The following is a 25,052-nucleotide window of genomic DNA, read 5'->3' as shown; positions in this document are numbered from 1 at the left end:
GACAGTTAGATGGCAGGAAGGAACGAGACAACACTCATCACAGGAGGTTCTGTTACCACAGCAAAGTGGATCCGTGGAAGCAAACGGCTGAGGACATGGACAAGGGGAAGGGACGTTCTCTGTGTTGCTCAGTGCTCTAGACCTCGGACACCTGTGCACCAGTACCGCCTTACTTTACTGGAGAGCTGCAGTCTCAGTTTTGTGTGGCTGACCCAGATGCAATGGGAAACACTTATACACAAGTCATTTCCAAGTCATGGACCTGTGGTGACTCACCTGGGCTTTTCGCCACCTTAGTCTCCCCAGGAGTGTCTGCTGAAGGGGTGGGGGTTATCTCCTCGATGGCTTCCTGTGGGCCACACACCACTGTTTGTTTCACAGGTGTGCTTCCTCCTGAAGGCTCTTCAGACTTTGTAGATGTTGGTGTCAGGCTGGGGCCCACCTTTCCACGACTCATAAGTCTTTGTAGAAGAGAGTTGAATTTGGGGAAGTCTCGGGAGTTTCGTCTATGATATTTTCTATGCTTCCCGAACCCCTTGTTTTTTGCCTCTTCCTCTTTTCTTTTCATCTACAGAAAGAAAAACAGATTTAGGTTACATCTTCAAATCCCAGAAGAAAAAGCCTTACCAGCAAAAAAGATTTTCAAAGTATAGGTCTGTTTAGGTCTGACATCTCAGCTTAGGGCTCATGGAGCAGCAGTTCTATGGAGAACAGCCACCACCACCTTAGTCAGTTCCTGTATAGCCTTCTTCAGTAACAACCAAGTCTCAATATTCTCAGAGTCCTACTGCACTTTGTGTGTGTGTGTGTGTGTGTGTGTGTGTGTGTGTGTGTGTGTTGGTTCACCTGGATAAAGTGCATGTGTGTTCAACTGAGTGTGGAGCCTATCCATTGCATCACAGACTCACTGAAACAACAACACAACACAACCCCAGGACACAGGCTGAGCAGGTGACACACAATCCTCCTTCCTCCATGCTCACACACTGACCTTATCTAGGTAGCCTTCATACTCCTTAGTATGATTTCTTCGGAGTGTGAATTTAAGGCTCTCAAATTTTTCAAAAATGTTATTTATAGTCTGCAATACAAAACAGAAATGAAGAATTACAACAGTTCTAATGTCAGAAAAGAGAATAAGAAAACAAGTGGGGAGAGGCATCAGTATCTCATACATGACTTGAACCCCATTTCCTGCCATCCCTCTCCTCTGTACTGCTATGCTGAGGCAGCATCAGCTCCCATCATACCCAGGGTCATGATCTGTTGCTTTTTTCTAAGTAGTTCACTGCTGTTCTGGAGATTTTAGATCAGTCACATAGACAATGAAGACTCACCTTGTTGATTTTGGATCTTATTCGAGCTGAAAGACACTTATTCGGGCCTTTTCTGAGTTTCTCCATAAAGAGTCTAAAGGAATAGAGCAGAGTGACTAAGATGGACAAAAAGTTACAAGTATCAAAATGAGGCCCTGAAGAAATTCAGGGTTTGAGAAGTTCATGGAGTGAGTAAAGGCACACCCTGAAATCCCACATCCCCTTATCCCCCAGTGCCTGGAGAGAGAAAAGTCTTCACTCTTCTATCTACTGGTACATTCAGCAAACATCAGCTATCAAGAAGTATAAAACAACCTCTGGAGGCATCACAATCCCTCACTTCAAGCTCTACTATACAGCTAAAATAATAAAAACAGCTTGATACTGTCATAAAAACATGTGGACCATGGAACTGAACTGAAGACCCTGACATTAATCCACACTCCTATGAACATATGATTTTCAATAAAGAAGCCAAAACAGTACAGTGGAAAAAAAGAAAGCATCTTCAACAAATCATGCTGGCATAACTAGATGTCAACATGTAGAAGACTGCAAATAGATCCATATCTGTCAACGTGCACAAAACTTAAGTCCAAGTGGATCAAAGACCTCAACATATATCCAGTTACTCTGAACCTGAAAGAAGAAAGTAGGTAGTCTCAAACGCATTGGCACTGGAGATCACTTCCTAAATATAACACCAGTAGCACAGACACTGAGAGAAACAATTAATCAATGGGACCTCTTGAAACTGAGAAGCTTTTGTAGGGCAAAGGACATGGTCAACAAGACAAAACAACAGCCTACAGAATGGGAAAAGGTCTTCACCAACCCCACATCTGACAGAGGGCTGATATCCAGAACATATAAAGAACTCAAGAAATTAGATATCAAAATAACCAACAGTCCAATTAAAAAATGGGCTATAGAGCTAAACAGAGAATTCTCAATAGAAGAAGCTCAAATGGCTGAAAGACATTTAAGGAATTGCTCAACATTCTTAATCATCAGGGAAATGCAAATCAAAATGCCTCTGAGATATCCATCTTACACCCGTCAGAATGCTAAGATCAAAAACACTAAAGACAGCTTATGTTGGAGAGGATGTGGAGAAAAGGGAACACTCCTACACTGTTGGTGGGAATGCAAACTGGTACAGCCACTTTGGAAATCGTTATGGAGCTTTCTTTAAAATTGGCAATCAACCTCCCTCAAGACCCAGCTATAGCACTCCTGGGCATATACCCAAGGAATGCTCCATCATACCACAAGGACACATGCTCATCTATGTTCAAAGCAGCATGATTTGTAATAGCCAGAATGTGGAAACAACCTAGATGCCCTTCAACTGAAGAATGGATAAATAAAATGTGGTACATATACACAATGGAGTACTACTCAGAAGAGAAAAACAATGACATCATGAGACTTGCAGGCAAATGGATGGAACTAGAAAACATCATCCTGAGTGAGGTAACCCAGACTCAGAAAGACAAACCTGGTATGTACTCATAAGTGGATACTAGATGTAAAGCAAAGGATAACCAGACTGCAACTGACAACTCCAGGGAGGCTACCTAGTAAAGAGGACCCGAAGAAAGACACAGGGATCACCCAACGACAGAGAAATGGATGAGATCTACATGAGCAAACTGGGGATGGGGGGGCGGTAATGGAGATCAAGGGTCAGGGGAAAGAGAGCTTAAGGGAGCAGGAGGTCCCAGCTGGATCAGAAACACAGTGGGAGAAGAAGGAAAAAGATACCATGATAAATAAAGACCCCGTGGGAATAGGAAGAAGCAGAGTGCTAGAGAGTTCCCAGAAATCCACAAAGATGCCTCCACTATAGACTACTGGAAATGGTCGAGAGAGTGCCTGAGCTGACCTACTCTGGTGATCTCAGGGCTAAATATGACTGGTGAGACCTTTACCATCATTCCCTTCCTCAAACACACAATGTTCTTGTCATTAAGACTATAGGAGTCATTCCCTGGGGACAGCTCTGCAATCTTATTCTGCCTACCCAAGTATGGTGAACAGCTCAGGGACTGTGCTGAGCCACTCCAACACTAGGTGGTCCACAGCCCAGTCCTCTGGTGGCTGTGTAGCTACAGGAAAGGCTAACCTCTTTGCTATACCAATCAATAGGCTACAGGATGTAGAGAAGAAGAATCTGGCTCTGCCACACACAGCAATAAGCCTACGACTGGCTGCCTGGGTAGAGATAGAGCACTCAAAACACTCACCAGTGCAGACACATCCTGTTCATCTGTCAACTCTTTTGTCTAAAAGCTGGGCCCTGTGGACACAAGCTCAAGAACTCTCCTACTCATGAAGTCCCTTATATGGGATACCACCAACTTTGGTCCTCATGTCTTTGAACAGTAAGGAAAAGCATGTGTCAGATCTGCCAGAGAAATCTGTCATCTGATTAAAAGATGACTTTTTCAAGTTCCATATGGTCAGCAAGGGTAAGAAGCATGAAGAGGAGGATAGGATGAGTGAGGGATCAGTCATGGGAAAGGAGGTGGAAAACTGCAGGTTCTCACGTTGAAAATTTGTGATACATCACAAGTGCTTCCTCTGTGAGGCCTTGATTTAGCAGGACTTCTGCTTTTATCTGATAGGTCTTCAGTTCAAGGTAAGATTTCCAGGGAATGTTATTATTGATGTAAATATTCTCCAGAGAGCTTAAAAGTTGGAACTGCTCTTGGGTCAGAAGAGTGGCATTGTTATGTCTGCGAATGGTGCTCCTGATCTAAGAAAAAGAGAAGATGGGGAACATCAAAATGCATCTCCTGCCATCCTGCCATTCTAGCGGTCTAGAACACACAAACATGCACACGCACACGTGCACACGCACACATACATCTCCCTAATGAAATTAGAGTAAATAAAACACCACATTGGTGATTCAGCTCAATAAATGTATGAACAAACCCAGCCTGGGATCCTCTTACTACAGTAGTAAAGAGGTAGAGTTGGGAATAGGGATGTCTGTGTCCTTTGAAAACAATATGAAGGAGCTCTTGATTAGCATTTAACCTAAGGAACAGACCTTACACACATTCAGTGAGATTCGCACTAGAAGACATATGTAGCTATGAGTGGTTGTGCACACATCAGAGGATTGTGCTTAAGCATAAACCCAACAGTTACCACACGGGCTTCTCCTGATGTTACCAAGGCAATCAGAGAGCACCCAAGCTTGGAGGAAACCCTATTCATGCCTTCCACAATGCAATCCCAGCTGGAAGCAAAAGGATTTGTGATGGGGTGCCCAAAGTGATTTAATTAGTATTTAGGATACTCAAGTCTCCAAGAGCCTCTGTGAGACAATGAGCAAGGAAAACTCAGTTCCTGCTATTTAAAGATTCCAGGAACTAAGGCTCAGAAGCAGCAGAAAAACAAAAAAAAACCTTTGGGAACTGTGAGCTCTGTGGACCACAGCATTGCACAAGCCTTTCTTGAACCTTTCTTGGCTGTCAGTGTCTTTGAGAGCAGAAGTGTAATGAATTCTAGAGACAAACTGCTCACACTATTGACCTGCTTTCTGTGATCACACTTCTGATGAAAGACAAAGTAAGACATGTCCACCAGGGAGAAAAAAAAGTGAGGTTCGCTAGTTTAAACATAGAAAAGGGCACCAGGCTTTTACATTTGCTCCATAGGATTACATACAAATGACCTCTCTTTTCAGCAGCAATGAGACTTACCTTCTTTGGAGCTCCAGCAATGAAAGGTCCTTTAATATCTGGACAGCTCTGATGGTCTGTGAGCCAAGGTGTGAGAATATCACCTGTTACCAGATACAAGTAGTTAGGAAAGGAGCTACTTTGCTTCTCCAATGATCAATATTAGTTTATGTTAATTTACGTATTGCTAACTCACTGACCACGATGGCCATGGAGATACAGGCTTTAATCCTGCAATTTCATGGCTGAGATAGTAGTTACAACCTGAATTCTATTTTAATTTAAAAACTGGGATTAAATAAATTTTTTCAAGAGTTTACAAAGGAGATCAATTCAAGATGGCAGTGGCTGCTGGCATCCACAGGCCCATGGAGCAGCTCTAAGGAGCCTGAGAGACCCAAGGAGGGTAAGATTGGAGATAGGGCAGCAGAGGATGAATCTGAGAGAGCACAGAATCTCAAAAACAACTAAAATATGGTAGGTCATATGGGAAGATGCTTTTAAGAAGTGGTCTCATGAAATTGAAAAAAAAAAAGAAGAAGAATAGCAGAGCAGATTCCATACATGGGCCAGAGATAAGTGAACCTACAGCTGCTGAAGCTCACACTAATGGAGATGGAGAATGGTTCATTTTCTGGATTGGGTTAGCTCAAAAAGCCTCCAGAGACTGTGCTGTAGCTGGAGGCCATGTTGGTGTCCATAAACCATGCTGCCACCAGAAACCATATGGAAGTCAATGAGCTGTGCTGCCACTGGCTGTTCCGGGTAAGGAAGCTTCTTTTGCAGTGGTAACAATGACTGTAGACTCGTAGTTGAGAATGAGAAACCTATCACAGAAGCCTTTTCCCACCTTCAAATAAAAAAGGAAGCAGTCTAGACAGTAAGCCACTGAAGAGAGTCCTTAAAGTGTGATAAAGATGCTGAAATGTAGCTCTTTTCAGTTGATGTCTTCCAGCAGGAGATGTGGCTGTTGAGTGTGGGGAAGGACTCAGTTATTTTAAAGGGGCTGGCCAATGAGACTTTCACCATGCTCCAATGACTACGTGGAAAACACAAATTAGAATTTATGTTTTTTTTTTTCTTTTGGGCAGGCACAGGGTGGGAGAATGCCTTTGGAAGGAATGGGAAGCTATTTTGATCAGGTGCATTATATAACATTGCCAAATAATCAGTAAAAATATGTTAGAAAAAATGTACAATGAATAGAAAAGATTCCCTTAAAACTCTACAGGGATTTATTTTTAGGGCATGCTCTCCAGGAACTCGTTATGCAACAGAGGGTGCTAGCCATGAATTAGTGGTTACTCAGCTATCTCAGCTCCCAAGTGCTCAGGGGACACTCCTGAATAAGCAGTCCTGTCCCTGAACTACTTTTAGAGAGTTTCTTTGGGGACCACAGCAGGAGACACAGTTGCTCATGTGCCCTAGACAGTCCCAATTCTCTACCCTGAAGGTCCTGTCCTGAGGGTTGCTCACTGATCTCTAGGTAGGACACAGCTGCCTATCCAGCCAGCTCCTCCAAGGCAACCCTACTCATGGATGAGTGGCAGATGTGGCCACCAGTTCCTCTCACATCCCAACACTACTGCTCAACAGCACTAACATGGAAATGCTAACGTGGAAAACTGAGTGGAGGGTTGATGCTGCTGCAGTGGAACATCTTGGCTCTGAGTGTGCCTATCTACACACCTGGCTCTTTCCCTACTTCTGTGGAAATGCTCTCAGGAACTACTTGAGTATTTTGTCTATACTGAGCTCATAAACACTTAACACTTCAGTGAGCCCAGAGCCCAGTCTGTCAGATATTCCACTGTGGAATGTAAAGATCCATTTAGTGAGAGAGGAAATGTTCTGTCCAAAATCATAACCCCACATATATCAGGGATAAGATTCTAGTTAGGACAACAGCTTCTAGTTCAGTATTCTACCCATGATTCCACACTTTCTGGACTTCTCAAAATGTGTGGGAAAATTGAATGAAAGAAATGTTTCAATTTCTTTACTTACCAGACATTGTTGGGAAGATAATAAAAACACAGTTATAAGAATCAGATAAAGAGACAAAAACACTGTCTGGATTCTGAAACAAAAAACCCACATGTCCAGGGTCAGAGATACTGGACACTGAGGAAAATGAAGGTTGTCAGCATCATAAAGACCAAAAGACCATTCAGGTACTGGTGGGCTAAGAGGTAGAGTGATGTCATAAAACTACACTGGTACCCTAGTCAAAGACTTCTTGAAAAAAAGAGCAAATAAATTAGAGATGCAGACCTGAGTTTTGTTGGGTTCCTATCTTTTCTTTGTACTTCTATGATTCCTTATGATCTGCAAGTCTGTACTCTAGTGAAGACAATGACTGTGAAAATGAAGAAGCAGCTTCAGTTTGAAAGCTGATCCTGAAGGCTCATAGGCTCTGCCACACATTCGACAATTCATGTGTTCTCCAGAGGTCAGAGAAATAAAGGACCCAGCACTTTCTCTCAGTCCTTTCTAACTGAGCTAGCAGTGTGTGCAGAAAGAATTCTATTTTCTTATTTTTTTCAGGAATAAGTTTGTCTTTGTGACTGAAGCTGGCTTGAGATTCACCATTTATCCTACATTTGCCAACAACCAGCATCAGTCCTCCAGCTTCAGCCTCCTGGGTGCTGAGATTTCACCTATGAGCCCAGACACTCAGATCAGAATTGTTATGATATATCTATAGCATGCTTATTTTCATATTTTTTCTTTTTTTTTAGAGACATGGTTTCTCTGTGTAGTTTTGGTGCCTGTACTGAATCTCGCTCTGTAGAGCAGGCTGGACTCGAACTCACAGAGATCCACCTGCCTCTACCTCCCAAGTGCTGGGGTTAAAAGCATGCACCAGCACCCAGTTCATTTTCATAATTGTTAAGCATCACCAGTATTCAAGAAAACAGCAGAGAAAAAACAAACACAAAAGGTTTCTTTCCTGACAAGTTTGCTGTCCTAGTTACACATTTTTCCAGCCTCAGTTTACTTCCTGGTCTACTAACCTACATGTTCACTAAATCCATCTCTGTTTGCCCTGTGCTGAGCAAATTACTCAATCACCAGAGAAATTTATTATTCAATGAAGTCTTTTGGCTCCCTTCAGCATTCAGTCCCACAAATCCTATGTTACCATGGTTAACACCTCCAAGTTCCATGTTCTCCCTTTCCTCCATTCTATTTTATCCCCCACCACTGCATTTTTCTGTTTTCTTGACTATCTCCAGGTCCAGGTGGCCTGTTCCTTTTTGTAAAAAGCCCCGAAGTGCTCTTCCAATAGCTTCAGCCTCCCTGCCCTGTGTTTCTTCCTCCTCTCTAGTTCTCTTTTAACTAGACAGAAGACTCCAAATATTGGGAATGCTGATTTTTAAAACTCCATTGGTTTTATTTTATTTCTTCAAGAATGTTCTTTAACACCCGGGCTATCACCAAAGTCACTGTGCAGCTAGAGACTGGCATGGTCTCCTTGATTCTTCTGCCTCTGTCTCCCAAGGGCCAAGATTGCAGGGGTATGGCACCATGCTCTGACTAATCACATTAGGAGTTTGTGTTGAGTCTGAGCCAGGGTTGTACAGCTATCTGAAACTGCACAAAACATGGGTGAGGACCTTTATTATCAGGAAGGTGCCTGTCATTGTCCCAGTGTGCAGGTGCCAGAGAGAGCACAGCTGCTCCTGTTGTTCACTGTATCAAACAGTCCTGCTTTAGCAGGGACAGCAGACTTTCCTCGCCCCCACTGCTTTAGGATACATGTGAGGACACAGAAGAGGGAGGGACATCTGCCTAGCCAGAAAAGGTCAGCTCATCTCAGCTGCGAATGGAACACTGCCAGACACACTCTCGAGTTCCCTTGTATTTCACCACTAATGTTGACCAGCACCAACTGTGAAGTATCATTGTGGGAAACTGTGTGGAGGGAAGTGTCTTGGCCCTCAGTTCTCCTCATTACATACCCAGCTCTCTCTCTCTGCTTCAGCTGAAACAGTCCCAGAAACTTTGATTTTCTTCTCTATGTCTTGCTCCTAAACACTCAATACCTCAGAGAACCCTGAGCCCTGCCAGCCTGTTATCTCACCAAGGAAGGTGAAGGAACATTCACTGAGAGGATGAGGAAATACTCTGTCCAAACCTCAACCCTAGGGAATGTCAAAGATGAGACCACGTTAGGGCACCAACCTCTTGTTCACCACTTTCCCCTCTATCCCACATTGTTTTGATGCTTCCCAATTTAGTGAGCTGTCCAATTAAACAAACATTAAAGTTTCTTTTCCTACCTGACATCTTCAAGTCAGGAACAGAACAGGAGTAGGATCTGGATAGAGGGATGGGGACAAAATAGGAGTAGGATCTGGGTAAAGGGATGGGGACAAAACAGGAGTAGGATCTAGGTAAAGGGATGGGGACAAAACAGGAGTAGGATCTGGATAAAGGAATGGGGACAAAACAGGAGTAGGATCTGGATAAAGGGATGAGAGAGTGGGTTGTTAGGTTTCGCAGTAAAAAAAATCACGTCTGTGCAGGATCAAAGATGCTCAGTACTGAGGCACATTTGGTCACACACGGCAACCTCAAGACTCAATCTGGTGCTGATTGGTTGAGGGAGGAATGATGTCATAAAGCAGATGAAAGAAAGCCAATAGGATTCCCAGAAGCCATGTTTAAAAAGGGACAGTTGAAAAAAAAAAAAGCGACAGTTGGACACCTGCAGGAAGACTAGAGCAGCTTTACATGGCTGCAATCTGAGAATCTGAAAGCACATAACCCAGATATGACAATTTCTAGTCCCAGACCCTTAGTTCAGGAAGAGTGTCAAGTGTTTCACACAAGTGATCATTAATAAAGTCATTTATTATTGACACATGATTTTCACATTTCAACAGATAAAAATGTATTTAAATGCACAGATGATGTCCTTGGTGAGCATCTTAGATACTGTTTTATTGCTGTGAAGAGTCACCACAGCCAAGACTACTCCAGGTAGGGCTCCAGGAGTCCAGTTGGTGAGAGAGAGGAGGGATTATATGAGTAAGAGATATCAAGACTATGATTGGATAAAGCACAGGGACAAATATCCAAACTAGTGGAAACACATAAACTGTGAACCAATAGCTGAGGAGCCCCCATGAAACTGGACCAGGTCCTCTGGATAAGTGAGACAGTTGATGAACTTGAACTGTTTAGGAGGCCCCCAGGCAGTGGGACCAGGACCTGTCCTCAGTGAAGGAGCTGGCTTTTTGGAACCTAGAGCCTATGCTGAGACATTTTGCTCAGCCTTGGTGCAGGGAGGAGGAGACTGGACTTGCCTCAACTGAATCTACCAGGCTGAGCTGACTCCCCAGTGGAGACATTGCCTTGGAGGAGGTGGGAATGGGAGGTGGATTGGAGGGGGTAAGGTTGGGGCGTGAGAGGAGGGAGGACAGGGGAATCATGGCTGATAAATAAAGTTAAATTATAAAATAAAAATATTTATTAAAAAATACCTCATCTTTAGAGAAGTATACCACACCTAGAAAGACAAATAAGGTATATACTAGCTTATACGTAAATATTAGCTGTTAAGGCAATCATAATCATAACCAAGCAAAAATCCATATAACCACAAGGTTTGTTATAGAGTAAAGAACTGAGCACAGGTAGATCTCTCTAGGAAAGGAAAATAGAACAATTATGGATAGATAAGGGGGAGCTGGAAGTGGAGGATCATGGAGAGGAGAAGGGAAGAAGACAAGGAAGGAAATACATGGAGAGACAGCTAAAACTAAGAGCCATCTGAATGGGTAGTATAGAAATCTGACAGAGAAAAAGATTCCTAAAATATACACATATATGCAGATGATGTACATGAAATCACCAAATACTGGGGAGACAGAGCTCCAACAGGACATCTCTTGTCACCAAATGAAGCATTCATTAGCGGGATTGGGTTACATCTAATTGAGCTGCTGGCCAAAGGGGTTTTTGTGAATCTCCAAATAACTGAGGTTGTTGCCAGGACTATAGGTTGTTATCTACAAAATGACAGCAAGACATCAACTGTTGAATAGAACACCAACAACTCATTGAACATGAACACAGAGAAGTCAAACTAGTGCCTACATACAGCCTTCACACCTATAGTCTAGCATCTTTGGTACAAGGAGGTACTCTACCGAAGGAGAAACATAAACAGTAACACAGCCATGAACCCCTTGATCTACAATGGTGTTGTGCCAACAAAATATACTTAGTGCAATGGTGCTACAAATCTTTTGCAAGTAAACAACCAATATCTTATTGGATTTAAGGCCCACACCATGATATAGAACATATACTGGACACTGGTTGGATAAGCAAGAACCTGTGACTAGATAGGTCGGGGATCTAGTATGAAACCAAATAACACCTTTCCAAATGAAACAAAACATAAGAAGAAAAACCGCCTAATGATATTCCACATACTCAGAGTATGGCATACTCAAATATATCTACGGCATATCTATGACATACTCATAGTTAACTGCTCAGTCATCAAGAGGACTTTCTCCAGTGGATAATAGGTTAAGGTGCAGAGACCTACAGTCAGACACTATGCAGAGTGAAAGAATTTAGATTGCTTAGCTTAGAACAGATGTCTCTATCAAATCTTTCCCCTCAGGCCTCAGGGGGTGTTTTGAAAGAGGAGGCAGATAGAGTGTGGGACCCAGAATAGATGGAGAAAACCAAGAGTACAGGTTCTCTAAATCAAGAAGATTGACGTACAATTGAATTTCACAAGGACTGTGGCAGCATGCACAGGGCCTGCATGAGTCTACACCAAACTGGGTCCTAGACCTGAAAAGAAATTTGGACACATAACCCTATCCATAACCCAGAAGCTATTTCCAGTTGATAACTACTTGCAAGTGATAATTTAGTTTTCTCCAGGTGTAGTTGGGGGCTTCCCTGTGTCCCACCTGGTCTGCAGCCACTCAGACCAAAATAAATACACAGAGACATATTAATTATCAACTCTATGACCATTAGCTCAGACTTATTACTGACAAGCTCTTACACTTAAATTAACCCATAATTCTTTTAGTTTTGTTTTGCCATGTGGCTTGGTACCTTTTCTCAGTTCTGCCTTCTCATCTTGCTTCCTCTGTGTCTGGCTGGTGACTCCTGACTCAACCCTTTCTTCTCCCAGAATTCTCCTCATCTGCTTGCCCCACCTATACTTTCTGCCTTGCTATTGACCAATCAGCATTTTATTAAACCAGTGTACAAAAGTAATATCTCACAGCATTTCCCCTTCTCTGTGTAATCAAAAAGAAACATTTTAATGTTAACATAGTAAAATTACATATAATAGAACTGTTATCAAGCAAGAATTACAGTTACAATATCTAGTCTATTTGTATTTGGCAAAATTAAAGAAAATATTCTATCATTTATCCTATATTTGTGAGTCTAAAGTTTCATATCCAATTTATCTTTTATCATAGCCAAGGAAAATTATAACTATCTAGTCTTCAACTACATCAAAGACCTCAGAAAGATATAATATTACCTAAGTAAATAGGAAGTACCATTTTAAGCAACTTCTAAAAATTCTGGAAATGACAGAGACAGCTGCTTGCCTGTATAGTCATTCAAAGTTCCTCTGAAATGTTGGGCATCTTTCTTCAGCCTATAGGCCTAGAGTTTCTTAGTTGCTTCTCTCTGTGTCCTGTAGAATATCTGGCAGTTTCTTCTGCAAAGCAGGAACCAGAGCCTAAATGGGGAATGGGGCAGTCATCAGAGTTATCTCTCTATGTAACTTCTGAGAACATCAGTCCTAAGCCTAAATATTCTATTCCCCACTGTGTTTAGTATTGACCCTTTATACCAAACAGCTCCACCCACTAAAACACAATGACAGGAAACTTCATCTCTTACAAATTTATTATTTGTGCACTGTATGTCCTCCACACCCACAGTAGACACAAAAGTGAAGAACCCCGTGTCCTGACCCCAGAGCCCGCAGCACAGCCTCCTTAGGCAGTAAGGAGGATGCTCAGTATTTGTCAGGCAGTCCTGCAGGTCTGTAGTGATTGGGGTCCTTGCCACTGTGGCCCCATCTGTTCGCTTCCTGGTCAGCCATAGTATCCTCATGTCCACGGCCCATGAGACTCTGAATGCCTTCTCTTGCATCACTAGGAGAAGCAGACATGGAGGAGATCTATCACTAAGCTTCATTGCCACAGCTGACACCCCCAATTCTCTCATTTGCATGGAATGGCTTTAGGAGGAAACTAGGAAGGGCCAGGAAAGAGGCCCTGAAACAGTGACCCTGCCAAGCCCAGCAATGCTTAGTCACTGTATTCTCTCAATTTTTTCATTAAAAAGAAAAGAAAAATGTCACAGTTTTCTGAGGAAATGAACTAGCAGTGCTAATGCCAAAGATTCGAGGCAGACTGATTCGTCAGGAGATCAATGACAGCCATTCTGAATCTACAATCAATAGTTTTTCAGTTATTTCACATCAACTTCAAATTAATCTGAGTGATTAAATTACCACTTCTCTCAGTTCCTAATCCAAAGGAGGTTTGGTCTTCTCAATAGGAGTTCTATGAACGACACACACACACACACACACACACACACACACACACACACACACTTATTTTTCAGCTGAAAAGTAAATTGTCAGTTCCCATAATTTTCTAGATGGTTGCTTTATTAAACATGGACATGAGAAAGTAAAACTTATGTAACAAATTCATTCTTACAATAATTACAACTAAATGTTAATCACACTGTGCCAAATATTTAGCTACAATTTTGTGCTTTTACTTGTTTAATTAACATAAAAAATATATTTGCTAAATATTTTTCTCACTTTGCTAAATGAATTTAGTTTCACCATTTGATGCTAGAATATGTTCTTAAACATTACTACTGTGTCCAAAAACAGTCAAAAGAATGACCCATGGTGAACAATGCCTTGAGGAACTGGGAGAGAGTCTCCAGGAAAAGAGGCAGAGGGCCTTTTACCTCAGGTGCATTTTGTTCACTGGATTGGTCATGGGTGTGATTTCATGTCTCCTGTGTTAAACATTTACATTCAATTTACAAGACATGTCTATTCTTGCTGGATGTCAGAGCATAGCTATTGAACCCAATCTGGTGAAAGGATGTGTGGAGTGCCGTCCTCAGTTTACCTGAATCTGGATATGGCCTTCTGCCTTGCTTTCCTGCTTTCCTAGATATAATCTATAGTATATTCCAGGCAATTGTGTTTAAATTGATCTGACCTGAGAAAGTTCTGGGAAAGGTTAACTCTATTAATATTTAGTATGAGGTTATTGACATTTATTTACATTTATTTTCTGATCATGCTTTGCTGAACTCAAACAGCCGTCCTTGGATCATTGCTTTTTTTGTTACTTCTATGTATAAAGTATACTGAAACTGAAGCAAGGCTCTCTGTAGTGGTACTTATTCCGCCAATGACCTTTGGCTATAGGGCCCAAAGGAGGTGATGCTTTCTGCTGCTGTACATGACCTCTTAAAAGGAGAGGGAGAAGGGTCCCATTCCCCTTTTCCCTGCTCCTGCCTGAGAGGTGGATTCGCTCCTGGTCAGATCAGAGGATGACTTCAGCTGTCTACCGTGGTCTGTATTCATGATGTATTTTCTCAATTCACCTTAATAAATTTCCCTAATACTTCTTAAACAGACTCCTGTGGATTTATCGCTTTAGTTGTCTACAGCATTAGACTGTAGTCTGCCCCATCCTTTCAGGTCCTCAGATCATGGGTCCAGAAGACAAGATCTGCACAGGTTGGTCAAAAAGTTGACACTGCTACATATATAACAGAATCTATAGAAAATGTTCACTATAAACACAGCCCTAAAAAGTAATTGAATTTGATCTTTTGTATTGAAGATTCAATTTCTCATAAGAAGGTAACTATTACAGTTCATGAAGTATATTAAGCATAGACTCCATCAAGTAGCATTTGCCGAAGCTGCACTGAGTAAGTACCTACTGCATGCAAGTAATGCTATAGCAGGAACCGCTGCACACAACTGCTAAGGACAGAGTCCCCCGGTCCTGAAGATCTCCCACACATAGGCTGCACCATGGGCATTCCCTCCATGAAAATGTCTGAATGAGGTGTTGGGGTCAAAATGCCTTTTTCTAAGGGAAGAGTTCACAACTTCCTTACACTGTCAGAAGATCAGTGACACTAAAGATCAGTCAACCCTCATCTGGAAGCAACAGGTGAAGATTATTTGTGGAGCAGGCCCTTTAAGCTGACCAGCATAGGCAAAAAAAAAAAGGCTGTGTAAAAACCATCTGAAATAAATGATAAAAGCCATATTTCATGTGAGTGGAGCTTTGTTTTCTATTTTCTTGGAATGTATCCCAAAGTCCTTGTAAATGCTGTTATTCTAAAAGTTGGGCACAGGCTCCTGTCTAACTTCCCGTTACTTGGAAATCCCAAACTCTCTACAGATAGTAACTAAACAGTGGGATTTCCTTGCTTTCAATGGTCAAGACACAATTAGTGCATGAAATGTTAACAGAAAATGTGGTTGATCTTCACATGTTTCAGTTCATTCATTGAGTCTCCCCTCTCTGCTATTTTCTTTGTACAGAGATTGACATGGGGGGGAGGGGGTTGGTCCAGCCTCAACTGAATGTACCAAGCTTTGTTGACTCGCTATGGGAGGCCTTAACTTTTTGGAGAAGTAGATGGGGGGAGTGCTGAGAGGGGGGACTGGTTGGTATATAAATGAAAAACAAATTTTAAATAAATAAATAAATGAAAGACACAGTAAAGTTGGTTAATTGGTACTTTTTCCTCATTAAAGTGTAAACAATTGAGGCATTATAAGCCACATGGTCTCCTGGTATGAGCTAGTGTGGGGAAGAGCTATCCTTTCACTGCACATTGGAAAGAACAGTTGGAAAATCTGTTTGAACCAGAGCATCTTAGATCCTCTTTCCAGTTTAAGCCAGTTCAGTTCCTCTCATGTTGGCCTCTTGCTTTTCTTAACTAAATGAACAAATATTTCAGGGTCAGTGTGACCTGAGGCTCAGCACAGAGATCTGTTAGTCTTATTTCATCAAAGGTGATTGTTCCCAATCCTGGGGGAGTCTCTTTAGAAGACTGAATTTGTGAAACCCTGTAGTGGGTAGCTGTTCCAGCTTTGACCTGAAAGTACCATCCCCAGCGAGGCTTCTGGCAACTGTCATGCCTACCTCTGACCTGCCCTTGAGGCAGGGCCGAGAAGGGAGTGCTTAAGACCTGAGATCTGGATATGTAGGCTCTCTTGGTTCCTTGTGATCCTGGATGCTGGATGGTAGACCAAGCAGAGTTCTCCAGAGAACACTGCTGGACTGCACTTCACCTCTCACGGACCCTGTAATCAACCCCTTTACTGGCTGTAAATTACCCCAAAATAAACTTACTTTTAACTATGTGGAGTTGCCTTAATAAATCCCACAATAAAGCCCTGTGTTAATTTCTCTTCTTGAACTGCATGGTGCAATTTACAGCTGGTCAATGCTTCTGTACACTTTATTTAGCTGTTTACTGACTGTAATGGTAGCTGTAAGCCATACTTCATTTTTTCTTTTTTTCTTCAACATTTATCAAGCAGTACTTTAATAAATGAAGGTTATTTATTTTTAAGATAATGTCTCTCAATGTAGCCCTTGGCTGCTCAAGAGATTTTCTACATAGATCAATCTGGCTTTGAACTCATGGAGATAGACCTGCCTCTGCCTCCTAAGCACTGGAATTAAAGGTGTGTGCCACACTATACAAGACATAAATGAAGGGTTTTTTTTGTTTTTGTTTTTGTTTTTTAAGAAAGTTGACATGTAAGTACTATGTTGCATCCTCAGGCAAGGAAAATTATTCCTATTATGCCTTACACTAATTCATGACTGACATATTCAGTAACTGACAGTATTTTGCATGAAGTTCTCTAGGTTTTTATAGTAAACATGAAAGGCTGACATCATACACTGAAGAGCATCACTCTGCTTCTCTTCTGCCCATTTTCTTTCCCAAAGATGAGAACAACATAGTACCCAATTGTATGTTGATGCCTCTCTGGTGGGGGAAAAGCTGTACTGTCCAAGATGTCAAAGGCATAAGCAACACATACTACTCTTTGTAGTGTAGGAGAGAACCAAAAGTGGGCAAGGAAGAGGAACAAATAAGGACCAACTCTCCTCTCACCAGCATTCTGATAAGAAGGCCAAGTTGAGGCTCTCAGGGTTGGGACCTTTCCCATTAGAGTACTCTGAAGCTGAACACCATTGACTTAATGACAGAGTCCCACTTCTTTCCCTGAATTTTCCTCAAGTTTAGGTTTTCCCATTGTAATGTTGATTGGAAATGGGAATTATTAAACATAGCTCTGCTTCATGCCTCTCTGTTAGAAAGTTTGTTCTTGTGTATGGTCTCCTCCTTACATAATGCATCTGGGAATTTCATGAAAGTTTGTGCACAGCTAAGTCATTTCTCAGGAGACAGCTGAGATACCATCACTTGGTGAACTCTCTACTAATCATCTTCCTCTCATTTTCATCACCTCAGTGACAGATCTCACACAAGCTATATTCCCATGCATGTGACTCGGTTCTTGCCTCCAGTGTTCTGAGTTATTTTATTACACATTAATCTCTTTTTTCATTACATGCCTCGGTTGATGAGTAATCCAGGTTTATTTTAAAAATACTAATCCTGCATATGAGTTACTACTAGGACCCAAAGAATTCAAAAACTTGGGTACACAATGAGAAGAGAATAGTAATGGACAAAATAGATAATTACTGTCAAAGAAAAAAATCAGTACTCCTGGCTGCATTTATTTCAGCTGTGTTACCAGGACATTGAAAATGCCCTTAAACTAATGCAAGGGATAAAGCACAAAGCAAAGTGTCCAAACGGGACTTGAGTTAGGACCAAGTGGCCCCTGTGTCAGAGTAGTATTGATTTCATGGCTATTGAAAATCTGTATGGTGGTTCCTCCAAAACCTAAAGTTAGATCTACCATAAGACAGAGTGATAGCTTACCTAGTGTGTGAATATATACATGAAGAACTCTAAGGCGGTGTGCCACAGAGACAACTGTATCTCTATGCTCATGGTCAAACCATCTGCAGCAGTTAAATTCAAGAGTCAGCTTTGATGTCAATCAACAGAAGAATAGATACCCAAAATGTGTTATACGCTTCTTAGCTATGAAAATACCATCATGAGAGGTCTCTGTAATTGAAGGTTTAACAACAACAATTTTCAAACATTGGATCAAAATGATTAAAAATTGCACATTTTGTCCAGATGAGCCAGCGTGAAGCACCCCCAGTACATAAGCATACAACCTCATCACATTTCTGCAGAATTGTAATTCCCACACACATTGAGTACTATTACCCCCATTAGAATGAGAGAAGGGTAGCCTGGTTCTCAACAAGGTCTATGAATGAAACTCCAATGAAGGCAGCTACAGTGTGGGGTTATGGAGAAGGAGGAGCTACATATTAAGTGCAATTTTACTTGTTTCTCTGCCTTCCTCCCTCTCACATGCCCTCCCTCTCCTTTACTCACCCTTTTCCCTTTTACACATATGCACAGATAGACAGATACAGATACACACAAACATATTTTGCTGATTTCATGTATCCATCTCAAACTAATAATGTTGAAGTTTTTTGTTTTGTTTAATAATGAATCGTTCTTCCAAGGATACTTTACACTGATGTGCATCTTCTTGGTACAATCGTGACCTAGACTTGGTAATACACACTTGTGCTTGGCTTCATCTTTCTCTATGGAATAATCAATCATTCAATATTATTGCAATTAAAATGTCATGTTTCACCCTTTCTCTAGAAATCATAGAAATATAGATGTTGATGCAATCTATTTTTCTTTTATATACTTTTTGTGGAATTAATAAAGAACGTGGAGAATTTTCTCCATTCACACCATCTGGCTGCATCTAGCATCAATTGTTAAGGAGCCTGAAAACTATTCATATTCATAAACTCTTTACTCAAGATGCTGTCATTAATTGGCTCCCTCAGCACTTCATAAAGCTTAGCCATTCCCAGCAGCTGTAAATGAAATTCCCAGTCCTGCTTCTTATAGACACAAGAAATTTATTTGTTTCCTGGTACAGACTCATGACTAAGTAGGTAGAATTATCTTTCTTCTACAGCCATCCTTCAAAATGTGTGTGTGTGTGTGTGTGTGTGTGTGTGTGTGTGTGTTTTCCCCATCAAAAATATATTCCTCCCTTAGGTAAGGAAAGCTACATCATTACATCATGAAGCACTAAATTGAAGCTTGTTGTCCTTTACATTTTTGGTGAGAAAATCTCCATTCTTATTCCTTACTCTGCCTACTGGACCCAGCATTATCCAATTAATGTGGGGACTACAGTGCAATACTTAGATAGTAGGCAAAAAAAACATGTAATATATTTAAGAAAACTAGGTGGCCACATTAATAAACATCTGCATCACATTTGCCAATGTGCCTCAGATCCAATAAAATGTACACATTTCAAACGTGTTTTCACTAAGTTTTAAAAATTGCATACAGCCAAGAACTGCTGTCTCAACAAAGATTGATAATTCTTAAAACACTTCAAACGGTTTCCTCACATACTTCTGCTGCATATTCCACAGGCTGCATCAGAAAGCTCTTATTTTGATTTTTATCTTTAGTTTCCCTAGTTCTAAAGCCTGGTAGAAACAAAACAAAAACAAAAACAATATACACACAGTGCACATGCCATGTCCACTTTATGTTGCCCAGAGCATTACTTAATTCAACATTATGCTTTTGTGATATAGTTATGAATTTATTAGACAATTACTGCATCACGTGGCCATTGTACACTAAGTTAAATCTTCCACAATGATTCCCAAACACGGTATCCACTTCACACTCTGAATTGATGTGGGATCCCAGTTACTCTATGGCTCTGGGATGTTTCGAATTATGGATTCCTTAAATTGTAACTTTTATTTGCATTCTCTTAATGGCTACTAATCTAATTATTTACTTTCATATATTCTTTTGTAAAATATCTGAGCAAGCCTCCTTGTCATCTTTAGTTTCTGATGAATATGTTTACCTGTTTTGATTCATTGACAAGTAAATTTTCTTTATGTACCCTAAACACAAATAATGTTTAAAATATGCAGGGTATAACCATTGTATATCAGTTTTAATTTTTTCTCACTGGCTGTTTTTGTATATAAATTTCTAGGGAAAGTCTGTGACACTCTTACAGGTTATTTTGATTTCTTACTACAAAGTCTTAAGCAAGTCTCCTGTATTTATCTGGAAGTACTGAATTTTTACCTTGGTATGATTTTTTTTATATATGTAATTGAAAGTATCTTGTAGACACTACGTAGGAATTGAGTTTGATTTCTCCCCCAGGGTCATCTAGCTATCCCAACATTATTGGTTTAAAAGTACTTTTTTTCCTGCCTTTACAATAGCATTTTTAAAAACTTAAAGGAATAAAAATTTTCCTTGCCTAGATCAGTTTATTGAACTGCAAGATATGGAGTGTACCACCTGTAGACAATGCCTCTACCTACTTGGAGACCTTGGACAAAGCCAGCATTATCTACTTACAGTGTGGTACACTGTACAAAACTTAGGCCACACTGTATATTTGAAATTTATTGGAGGAACTAGTCAAGAGTAACTTAGTCTTGAGGAGTGTGAAGAAGCAGAGAGAACGACCCCCGGACGGACCAAACCCGAGCACCACTGCATCCCCACCTTCAGCACGGACGTCCCTGGCCGCTGCCATGCTCAAAAGAAAGGCTGAAGGGGATACTAAAGGAGATAAAGCCAAGGTGAAGGACGAGTCACAGAGAAGATCTGCAAGGTTGTCTGCTAAACCTGCTCCTCCAAAGCCAGAGCCCAAGCCTAAAAAGGCCCCTGCAAAGAAGAAAGAGAAGGTCCGCAAGTACAAGAAGGGGAAAGTCGATGCTGGTAAGGATGAGAATAATCCTGCAGAAAATGGAGATGCCAAAACAGACCAGGCACAGAAAGCTGAAGGTGCTGGACATGCCAAGTGAAATGTGTGCATTTTTGATAACTGTGTACTTCTGGTGACTGTACAGTTTGAAATACTATTTTTTATCAGATTTTATAAAAATGCAGAAGTGCCAAGTGAAATGTGTGCCCTTTTGATACCTGTGTACTTCTGGTGACTGTACAGTTTGAAATACTATTTTTTATCAGATTTTATAAAAATGCAGAAGTGCCAAGTGAAATGTGTGCATTTGTGATAACTGTGTACTTCTGGTGACTGTACAGTTTGAAATACTATTTTTTATCAGATTTTATAAAAATGCAGAAGTGTTGCTTTACTGTAAACAGCTTTTCTGACCCTCCAAGAATTATTAAACATAAATATGAAAAAGATGAAGAAAAACAGAGGTAAAAAGGGAAAGAGGTAAGAAAACAAAGAAATTAAGTAATGGAGTGAAATATCAAACAAGATTTTTTCCCTGTCAAATGGTAATAAATTTCTATGATAATTATCATTTGCTATCAATTTGACTACATCTGGAACTCACTAAAAACCCAAGCAACTTGTTACAACTGTGAGGGATTTTTAGTTAACTGGATTATTTGATGTGGGAAGACCCATCCTAAGACTGGGCCACATCTTGTGGAACATATAAAAGATATGGGAGAAATAAGATTTTGCTTTTTGCATGCTTGCCCTCATTCTCACTTGTAAATTCGTATATCCTGCTGCCAAGGCATTCCTTCACTGACATTAGAGCCTACTTCTTCAGGATTCTGACATATACTGAGAACCAGCTGAGACACCCAGCCTTATTTGCTGAACAACTGTTACATTCTGGACTTTCCATCAGAAGATGGCCATTGTTGGACTAGCTGGACCACAGCCTGGAAGTCACTCTAATAAGTCCCATACAAACAAACATGCATGCATATACACATACATGTCCATTCTATCAGTTCTGTTCACGTAGACAACCCTGACTAACACAACTAATACAACTTCTAAAGCACAAATGCTTTGTACATTACTATGGTTTCATGTACAGTGCCAAATATATGGCATAAGAACTCAAGAGAAATTAAATAAAACTAAAATTAAACCACAATCATATCTGACCTTTATCTGTCTTTTATTTTTCACACCATGGATTTGAGGAAAATGTGCTACATATAAGTTATAAAAAAGAATCCTGAATTACCATCCTTAATTTATGCAACAATTTGACATTAGCTATAGCAACTTTTCTGACTTCAGAATTATCAACCTATGAAACTGAAACAAACAGCCTCCCACATGACCTACAGATCCGTTTAACACTAAAGACCTTTATAGATTTTACTGAAGGCTGAGAAACATTTCTATTGGAAATGGCAACTTATATTAACATTGCTCAAAGAAAGCTTGCCAGTTTCGTACTTACAATTGAATTTTGAAAGTGAAAATTTTTTATATTTTAAAATAATGTGTAATTTCATTTTATCTGCTTAAAGCACTTTCCTTTATATGGATTATACCAAATATTATTAACTTTTGGGGTTTTATTTAATAGATAAAGGCAAGTCCTACTGCCTATAAATTATCAGCCTAGTGATATAGAGCACTAAGCTAGGGCCCCTTAAGGATCTTTGATAATCTTAAAGTTTTAGAAAACAAGTAAAGTCTTGATGGCTCTTATGAAGTGAGTTTCAGTTTATCACAGAGCAACCCTGTCTCAAGGGCAAACAAATATGCAAACAACACTGCCTCAGAGAAAGGGAAGTGCCTTGTCCAAGAACAAATCTCAGCAGGGAGGAAGCACCCAAGGTATGCTAATACATGTTCTGGTTCTGTTTCCCAACGCAGGACATACCTGAGACTCATCTCCACTCTGTCTCCTCCCCATCCTCAAGTGTTGACCAGGAGGGCACTATGCTAATTCTCAAGCAACTCCCAAGTTACATCACCATCACATAGGCACTGAGAAGCTAATTTAAGATGAGTACAAAAGCGTACTTTATTCAATAAATTACATGTGCGCTCCAGTGAAAGTTATCATAAATACGATCAGAGATGCATTTAAGGGCTTCATTGGGGGCTAGAAAGATGCTTCAGCACTTATGAGCCCTTGCTGTCTATGGAGAAGACCTGAGTTCAGTTCCCAGCACCCATATTGGACGGCTGACAGACCACTTACTCTGGATTCAAGGAACCTGACCCCATGTCTGGCTTCTCCTTCTGCAGCCACCTGTACTCACAAGTGCACATACACACACACACACACACACACACACACATGCACACACACGCACACACACACACACACACACGCACACACACACACACACACACTCCTGTACATAAATGAAATTAATTGGAAAATAAGTCTTATAAAGACTTAGTTAAATGAATCTCACAATATCTGATTAGGAATACATTGTCCTATAGCTATATGAGATGTAAATTTAGTGTAAAATAAACTTAATAATATTGGCTACTTCATTCATTTATTAGCCTTTCCAATGACATAAGCAGTTTAATGATAATGATATATATTATTGTATAAAAGCTATCAAGAATAGAATCTCATGCAGTTTTTCATTCCTCTTGTCTCGCTACATTGTTTTATAATTTTCAGTTGTGACATACATCAATCACATAGAAAATAATAAAGCGAGCATTACAAACAACACTGCAGGTCTATTTCATCCACTTCTCTCCAGATACAGTTGGAAAATCTAAGATAGTGTTGTTGAATCCCACAACATGCTATGAGACAGCCCTCGAGAAAATATCATTTATATTCTTCAAACTCACGACCTACAGGGAAACATTGGCTTCACAGAATTCTTTAGGTCAAGTTCCCAGGGGCTTGTGATGGGTCTTTTAAATGAACACAGTTACTGAAGCTGTAAGGTTGGAATGGAAGAGTTTCAAAGATTAATACAAGAAACTGAGTGTTTAAAATGGACCTTGGGAAGTTGTTTAACAAGTGAGCAGTTTGTCGGGATAAATAGATATGGAGGAATTTTTCTTTTTAGCCAAACAATGGTTTTTATTTATGAGTTTAGTCTTAATTGTTCTCGGGAAAATGCCTTCTGAAACAAGCAGCAAACGTATCATGGGCAGCTCAACTGCACTGGATCAGGACAATGTTAGTTCTTGCTACTGCGTGTGTGTGCGTGCGTGTGTGTGTGTGTGTGTGTGTTTGTGCATGTGCGTGTGCATGTGTGTGTGTCTGTGTGTGTGCCTGTGTGTGTTCCTGTGTGTGTGCATATGTGTGTATGTGTGTGTGCATGTGTGTGTATGTGCGTGTGTGTCTGTGTGTGTGCATGTGTGTGCACGTGTATGTTCGTGTGTGTGTGTGTGTGTGTGTGAATGCATGTGTGTGTGTGTGGTGTGTATATTATGATGCATGCTCTAAAGCAGTAACACTGTATGTAAGAATAGAAAATAGGCCGGGCAGTGGTGGCGCACGCCTTTAATCCCAGCACTCGGGAGGCAGAGCCAGGCGGATCTCTGTGAGTTCGAGGCCGGCCTGGGCTACCAAGTGAGTTCCAGGAAAGGCGCAAAGCTACACAGAGAAACCCTGTCTTGAAAAAAAAAAAAAAACAAAAAAAAAAACAAAAAAAAAAAGAATAGAAAATATTCTGAGCAAACTGAAATAAGGAATACATGAAAATATATGAAGGACATTTTGAAAACTGAAAGATTTGGGAAATGTTCATAGTTGTATACTGCTAAATATAAAAGAAAGGGAACACATAAAGAGGGAGTGGTTTTTTCTTTTATATCAAAAACATGTAAATTTATTAGGAAAAGCAAAATCAAGACAACTAGTGTTCATCCCTCCAGCTGGGGTGGGGATTCTCAGTTATACAGCTGTCTGAGACACTCATACTGGTATAAGGAACAAGATAAACCCACTGGGTCTGCCATCTCTGCCTTGAGGGGGGTGAATAATCCAAACTAGACACACTGAGAGGAGTGCTTTACTGTCCTGCAGGGTATTTCTCAGTG

General features: G+C 40.7%; 2 protein-coding genes across 4 annotated transcripts; one reads left to right on the top strand and one right to left on the bottom strand.

Annotated features, from left to right (window-relative positions):
- Positions 1-217: 217 nt before the first annotated feature.
- Positions 218-12,755, bottom strand: LOC131901484 (STAM-binding protein-like). 3 transcript variants are annotated; one of them, XM_059252612.1, is made up of 7 exons: positions 9,301-9,617; positions 7,022-7,094; positions 5,036-5,118; positions 3,869-4,077; positions 1,338-1,410; positions 992-1,081; positions 218-568 (listed from the first exon to the last, which is right to left on the bottom strand). In XM_059252612.1, exons 2-7 carry the CDS (start codon positions 7,026-7,028, stop codon positions 233-235), a joined length of 798 nt encoding a protein of 265 aa, XP_059108595.1. In that variant the 5' UTR covers positions 7,029-7,094; positions 9,301-9,617; the 3' UTR covers positions 218-232. The 3 variants fall into 3 exon arrangements, with proteins under 3 accessions (XP_059108595.1, XP_059108593.1, XP_059108594.1); XM_059252610.1 differs by lacking the exons at positions 7,022-7,094; positions 9,301-9,617 and adding an exon at positions 12,552-12,755; XM_059252611.1 differs by lacking the exon at positions 7,022-7,094 and having other exon boundaries at positions 9,301-9,614.
- Positions 12,756-20,823: 8,068 nt separating this feature from the next.
- LOC131901491 (non-histone chromosomal protein HMG-17-like) lies at positions 20,824-21,096 on the top strand. The gene has a single exon (XM_059252618.1). The coding sequence runs from the start codon at positions 20,824-20,826 to the stop codon at positions 21,094-21,096; it is 273 nt and encodes a 90-aa protein (XP_059108601.1).
- The last annotated feature ends 3,956 nt before the right edge of the window (positions 21,097-25,052 follow it).

This window comes from Peromyscus eremicus, unplaced genomic scaffold (genome assembly GCF_949786415.1).
Source record: "Peromyscus eremicus unplaced genomic scaffold, PerEre_H2_v1 PerEre#2#unplaced_91, whole genome shotgun sequence".
NCBI classification, from domain to species: Eukaryota; Metazoa; Chordata; class Mammalia; order Rodentia; family Cricetidae; genus Peromyscus; species Peromyscus eremicus.
Note: the sequence above shows the minus strand (reverse complement) of the source record. Positions and strands in the feature narration are given on the sequence as shown.